This window comes from Alosa sapidissima, chromosome 18 (genome assembly GCF_018492685.1).
Source record: "Alosa sapidissima isolate fAloSap1 chromosome 18, fAloSap1.pri, whole genome shotgun sequence".
Taxonomy (NCBI): domain Eukaryota; kingdom Metazoa; phylum Chordata; class Actinopteri; order Clupeiformes; family Clupeidae; genus Alosa; species Alosa sapidissima.
In genome coordinates, this window is record NC_055974.1 from 29,764,656 (window position 1) to 29,772,155 (window position 7,500).

General features: G+C 43.7%; 1 protein-coding gene across 3 annotated transcripts in view; it reads left to right on the top strand.

Moving 5' to 3' along the window:
* Positions 1-7,500, top strand: part of dock11 (dedicator of cytokinesis 11) — a 167,420-nt gene that overhangs the window by 125,436 nt on the left and 34,484 nt on the right. For all 3 annotated transcript variants that reach the window (XM_042069980.1, XM_042069977.1, XM_042069978.1), the window contains one exon: positions 1,750-1,807. In XM_042069980.1, coding sequence (XP_041925914.1) covers positions 1,750-1,807 — 58 coding nt within the window. The remainder of the gene's footprint in view (positions 1-1,749; positions 1,808-7,500) is intronic.

Sequence of the window (7,500 nt, forward strand, 5' to 3'; positions counted from 1 at the left end):
CAGACATATAGCAACTAACTTTAGCGTGCTCACACCAACAGACATATAGCAGCTAACTTTAGCGTGCTCACACCAACAGAGATATAGCAGACAGATCTATCTGTGCAGAATAGAAACAGAACAGAAAGGAAACCCTGACCACACATATCTACGGGGGAAAATGGATCTTGCCTGACTCCTGAGCAGAAACAAAAGACATGGTCATGAGTCTTCCAGGTCCTCTTACTGCTGTGCTGAACTAAACCTAAACTAAATAACGTGAAAACCCGTCACCAAATACCACCTGCTCTAAATACGAATTATAAACTAAAGACAACAAAGATCAATCCCATATGGGGAACGTGCTTGTGGAACAAAATAACTAAATCTACACAAAAGCCTAACAACAAACCTGACGTGCCAGCGAGGCACCACGAAGCTGCCCTGCGTCTGCCGACGGGATCGGATGGGAAGTGAATGTGAGAGAGCCCAGACGTCAAACAGGGCGTCCTTATAGACGTTGCCCAACCCACAATCAGCACTTGGCGGGACGCAAGATGGCCTGTAGGGGGGGACAGAAGGAAGAGCAGGAGTGTAATGACGCAAGATGGCCTGTAGGGGGACAGAAGGAACAGCAGGAGTGTAATGACGCAGCATGGCCTGTAGGGGGACAGAAGGAACAGCAGGAGTGTAACGACGCAAGATGGCCTGTAGGGGGACAGAAGGAACAGCAGGAGTGTAATGACGCAAGATGGCCTGTAGGGGGACAGAAGGAACAGCAGGAGTGTAACGTAGCGCAACAGCGCAAACACTGTTCAGCTTGCCCTTAATAGTGTAATAGAGGTGTTGTGTATATTTGGAGGAGGAGGTGTTGTGTATATTTGGAGGAGGAGGTGTTGTGTGTATTTGGAGGAGGAGGTGTTGTGTGTATTTGGAGGAGGAGGTGTTGTGTGTATCACATTTGGAGGAGGAGGTGTTGTGTGTATTTGGAGGAGGAGGTGTTGTGTGTATTTGGAGGAGGAGGTGTTGTGTATATTTGGAGGAGGAGGTGTTGTGTGTATCACATTTGGAGGAGGAGGTGTGTATTTGGAGAAGGAGGTGTTGTGTGTATTTGCAGGAGGAGGTTTTGTGTGTATTTGGAGAAGGAGGTGTTGTGTGCATTTGGAGAAGGAGGTGTTGTGTGTATTTGGAGAAGGAGGTGTTGTGTGTACCACATTTGGAGAAGGAGGTGTTGTGTGTATTTGCAGGAGGAGGTGTTGTGTGTGTCACATTTGGAGGAGGAGGTGTTGTGTGTGTCACATTTGGAGGAGGAGGTGTTGTGTGTATTTGCAGGGGGAGGTGTTGTGTGTATTTGGAGGAGGAGGTGTTGTGTGTGTCACATTTTCAGGAGGAGGTGTTGTGTGTATTTGGAGAAGGAGGTGTTGTCTGTGTACCACATTTGGAGGAGGAGGTGTTGTGTGCATTTGGAGGAGGAGGTGTTCTGTGTACCACATTTGGAGAAGGAGGTGTTGTGTGCATTTGGAGGAGGAGGTGTTGTGTGTATTTGGAGGAGGTGTTGTGTGTATTTGGAGAAGGAGGTGTTGTGTGTATTTGGAGGAGGAGGTGTTGTGTTGTATTTGGAGAAGGAGGTGTTGTGTGTATTTGGAGGAGGAGGTGTTTTGTCTGTTGTTGTTGTCTGAGCAATTAATGCCCCTGTCACATGTGTGTCCTTATGAATTTTTTATTGTGAATTGTGGACACAAATAAAGTAAATTGTGTGTGTGTTTGCAGGCGGCGATGTGTTATGTTCATGTGGCTGCACTGGTGGCGGAGTACCTACACAGGAAAAGTAAGTCACACACACACACACACACACACACACACACATACACACAGAGAAACATGGAAACACACACTTATTACATTGTGTGTGTGTGTGTGTAGAACCAGAGAACACTGTTGTGTGTGTATGTTTGTGTGTACAGTATGAGTCATATTTTGGCAACACAATATGTTACAGACAACAAGCAATATGATTTGTTGCCATCCACGTGTGCCAAGAGAGAGAAAGGAGTGTGTGTTGACACACGCATGCTCGACAGACACTCATCATCTCACACTCGCACACACACAATTTTTGTGGATCAGATGCAGACTGAGGGAGAAGTGGTTGTCTGTGTGTGTGTGTGTGTGTGTGTGTGTGTGGTTGGGTGGGTGTGTACTTTTAGAAGTATTGCAGCACAGACAGCACAGACATAGGACATTGACCCTTCTTGTTAGGAGGTGTGTGTGAGTGTGTGTGTTTGGACTACAGCTCTGTGTTGTGATTGGGTGAGAGTGTGTGTGTGTGAGAGAGAGAGAGAGTCTGTTTATGTGTATGTGTGTGTGTGTCTGGACTACAGCTCTGTGTTTGTTGTGATTGAGTGAGTGTGTGCGTGTATGTGTGTTTGGACCACAGTTCCGTGTGTGATGTGAGTGAGTGAGTGAGTGAGTGAGTGAGTGAGTGAGTAAGTGAGTGGTGAGTGAGTGTGTGTGTGTGTGTGTGTGTGTGTGTGTTTGTGTGTCTGGACTACAGATCTTTGTGTGTTGTGATTGAGTGTGTGTGTGTGTGTGTGGACTACAGCTCTGTGTGTGTTGTGATTGATTGAGTATTTGTGTGTGTGTGTCTGGACTACATCTTTGTGTGTGTTGTGATTGAGTGTCTGTGTGTGTTGTGATTGAGTGTGTGTGTGTGTGTGTGTGTGTGTGTGTGGACTACAGCTCTGTGTGTGTGTGTGTGTGTGTGTGTGTGTGTGTCTGGACTACAGCTCTGTGTGTGTGTGTGTGTGTGTGTCTGGACTACAGCTCTGTGTGTGTTGTGATTGAGTGTGTGTGTGTGTGTGTGTGTGTGTGTGTGTGTGTGTCTGGACTACAGCTCTGTGTGTGTTGTGATTGAGTGTGTGTGTGTGTGTGTGTGTGTCTGGACTACAGCTCTGTGTGTGTTGTGATTGAGTGTGTGTGTGTGTGTGTGTCTGGACTACAGCTCTGTGTGTGATGTGATTGAGTGTGTGTGTGCGTGTGTGTGTGTGTCTGGACTACAGCTCTGTGTGTGTTGTGATTGAGTGTGTGTGTGTGTGTGTGTGTGTCTGGACTACAGCTCTGTGTGTGTTGTGATTGAGTGTGTGTGTGCGTGTGTGTGTGTATGTGTGTGTGTGTGTGTGTGTGTTGTGTGTGTGTGTGTGTGTGTCTGGACTACAGCTCTGTGTGTGTTGTGATTGAGTGTGTGTGTGTGTGTGTGTGTCTGGACTACAGCTCTGTGTGTGTTGTGATTGAGTGTGTGTGTGCGTGTGTGTGTGTGTGCGTGTGTGTGTGTGTGTGTCTGGACTACAGCTCTGTGTGTGTTGTGATTGAGTGTGTGTGTGTGTCTGGACTACAGCTCTGTGTGTGTTGTGATATACACACAGAGAAACATGGAAACACACACTTATTACATTGTGTGTGTGTGTGTGTAGAACCAGAGAACACTGTTGTGTGTGTGTCATATGAGTCATATTTTGGCAACACAATATGTTACAGACAACAAGCAATATGATTTGTTGCCATCCATGTGTGCCAAGAGAGAGAAAGGAGTGTGTGTTGACACACGCATGCTCGACAGACACTCATCATCTCACACTCGCACACACACAATTTTTGTGGATCAGATGCAGACTGAGGGAGAAGTGGTTGTCTGTGTGTGTGTGTGTGTGTGTGGTTGGGTGGGTGTGTACTTTTAGAAGTATTGCAGCACACCCCTGTAACAATTGTTAATGTTTATGGCCCTAATACAGACAACCCAGTTTTCTTTCAGAACCTCTTCACCTCCATCTCAACTCTATCTGGCTGTCCCATCATAATTGCAGGCGACTTTAATACAGTGTTAGACCCCACATTTGACAGATCTGATCACTCTAAAAGCAAACGAATCTGGCAATCCACAAAAACAATAAAACAGTTCATGAGCGATTCTGGCCTTGGCGATTGTTGGCGGCTTCAGCACCCAGACTCCAAATGCTACTCTTTTTTCTCTCCGGTCCACCACTCCTATTCCCGTATTGATTATTTTCTAACCAGCAACTCTATAATGAAAAATATCTCTGATTCAACTATTCATCCCATAGTCATTAGCGATCATGCCCCAGTTACAATTAAATGGAACATAACGAACCAACAGCGACCAATTAGCAAATGGCGTTTTAATACATCCCTCTTACAAGACCCAAATTGCATCAGTTTTGTTGGGAGAGAGTGGGCATTCTTTCTAGAAATGAACGGCTCCCCGGATTCATCTCCTTCCCTTCTGTGGGAAACAGGAAAAGCAGTACTCAGAGGAAGAATCATCTCATATTCAGTATACAAAAAAAAGAAGGAAAAAGAACAGGAAGTAGAACTCAACAATAAAATTAAACAGTTAGAAGAAACCAATGCAAGCAACCCAACTGAAGAAACGCAGGCAAAACTTAGGAAACATAAATTCAAACTCAATGAAATACTCAATAAACACACTCAATTTATGATTCACCGTCTAAGGCAGGAAAACTTCCACCATAGCAATAAATCAGGTAAATACTTAGCAAATCAAATCCAACGTAACAAAGAAAAATCAACAATCCCGGTCATAAAGAACTCAGCAGGGAAGCTAAACAGCTCACCTGAAGAAATAAATCATGTTTTTTACCAGTTTTACAATAAACTATATTCTTCAGAAATAAACCCCAACCAGGAATTCATAGACTCTTTCCTAAACAGCATCGAATTACCACAACTCAATGAGACCGAAATAAAAAACCTAGAATCACCTATAACTCAACAAGAACTGTTTGATGCTCTGAAACAGATGCCCGATAATAAAGCACCAGGTCCGGATGGCTTTCCTGCTGAGTTCTACAAACAATTTTGGACCATCTTAGCTCCACTTTTCATCAGAATGATTAATGAATCAAAACAGAAAGGACGTCTTCCAACTAGTTCCACCACAGCCTCAATTTCACTGCTCCTCAAGCCCAATAAGGACCCAACATTGCCATCCAGCTACCGACCAATTTCTCTCCTCAATGTGGACAATAAGATAATCGCAAAAATGCTAGCACACAGATTAGCAGAGGTCACCCCATCCATTATCCACCCAGACCAAACAGGCTTCATTAAAGGTAGAATTTCATCCACCAACACCCGCAGACTGTTAAATATAATGTATCACTCTACAAATTTTCAAGATAATACCATCATAGCAACTCTGGACGCAGAAAAAGCTTTTGATAGGGTGAACTGGAATTTCCTGTTTTCCACATTAGGGAGGTTTGGCTTCGGGGAGTCATTCATTAACTGGATTAAACTTCTATATACCTCTCCTTCAGCCACAGTAATCACCAATGGACTAACATCACAAAGTTTCACTCTTCACCGGGGAACTAGACAGGGGTGCCCACTCTCCCCCTCACTATTTACAATCTTCATTGAACCCCTAGCAGCTGCCATCCGTCAGAACCCCCTCATCAAAGGTGTCCAGACTCCATATATGCATCACAAAATCAGCCTTTATGCTGACGACATTCTTCTCTTTCTTCAAGACCCCACAACATCAGTAGAAGAAACCATCAAACTCATTGACACATTCTCTAAAATTTCTGAATACTCAATCAATTGGAATAAATCTGCAGTTCTCCCATTACATCCCAACAGCTGGGATGTGACAGCCAACTCTTCACCTATCCCACTCTGCACTAACTATATAACTTACTTAGGGATAAAAGTCTCCCCCAGGCTGTCAGACTTATTTAGCCTAAATTATTCCCCTCTACTCACTTCAATAGATGATGACCTTCAACGCTGGAAGAACCTCCCATTATCCATTATGGGCAGAATCTCAGTAATCAAAATGACAATACTGCCCAAAATAAACTATCTATTCTCTATGATTCCAACCCAGCCCACCACCCTCTGGTTTAAGTCTCTCGATTCACTAATCACTAAATTCTACTGGAAAGATAAGACCCCAAGGATCAAACTCGCCACTCTCCAAAAACCAAAAGCAATGGGAGGACTAGAGGCCCCACACTTCCAGCACTATGCCCTGGCCAACCAGCTCCACTTCATCCACAAATGGCTACACCCCACCCCCTCAGACAACACCTGGTTAGACCTAGAACAAACAATCTGTAAAGAAATTAAAATCTCAGATCTCCCTTTCTGCAGTCAGTCGGTCAAAAAACATCCATCCTTCAAAGCCCCAACAATTTCAGCTACTCTGACAGCCTGGTGGAGATTCTACCACATCACTGATTCACCTATAGCACCATCAATTCGCACCCCGATTTGGAATAACCCAGATTTCACCGTCAATAAAAAAACACTTAACTTTCACACATGGATGGGAAAGGGCATCACTCACCTTCAACACATTCTTCAAGACAATAATCTGGCCTCATTTTCCTGTTTGGTCCAGAAGCACGGCATCGAGAGTAAACACTTCTTACAATACCTGCAAATTAAATCATCTATCCTAGGAAAAATTAACATCCAGACAGCTAACCTTGACATTCCCCCACCAATCTCAGAGCTGCTTAATATTCCCTCTCCCAAAAAAACACTCTCCCAAATTTACAAAATTATATCTCGTTCAGAAAAAACAATTGGCCTGCCATATCACAAATGGGAATCAGACTTATCAATTACTCCCGGTGCCGACTTCTGGACCAAAATGTGCAAAAACATCTACCTCATGACAAAGAATAGTAATCTACAACTAATACAATACAAGGTTCTTCACAGATTCCACTTCACTGCACATAAATTGGCTAAAATGGGGTTTGGCTCGGATCTTTGCACTCACTGCACACAAAATAACCCAGATACATACATTCATGCGGTTTGGCATTGCACTCCAATCAACCACTTCTGGGTGAGTGTCACAAAATCTCTCTCTTCCATCTTTGGCTGTCACATCCCAGCATCCCCTTCCTTATGCATACTTGGTGATACATCCACAGTCAATTTAAGCAACTCCTGCAATAAAACACTGCTGGTAGCGCTGACTATCGCCAAGAAAACAATCCTCATGAACTGGAAATCTAAGAAAAAAGCTCACATCACTCATTGGAAAAACTTGTTAACAGACTATATATCATTAGAAAACCTATCAACTACAAACTTAATCAATACTCAGGATACAACCTCTCCTTGGTACCCCTATATCACCTACTTACAGTCCTGACCCTCTTTGCCTGAGTTCCATCTCCACACGATCATAACACACTTCATCAACAGATACACATATCATCGAACACTAGGCAGGGGAGGGTAGCTGGAACTGTTATTGTTATTATTATTATTGTTATTATTATTATTATTATTATTATTAGTAGTAGTAGTAGTAGTAATATAAATAGCATCCCCTTCTTTCCCTCCCCCTTTTATTTACATTCTCTGATAAACTTTACTAATTTCACTCTTTCTCTCTGCCTCTCCGATCGTTATTCTGACAGGGCCCCATTGGATGGCTTGGGAGACTCGGTCCTGGTGGGT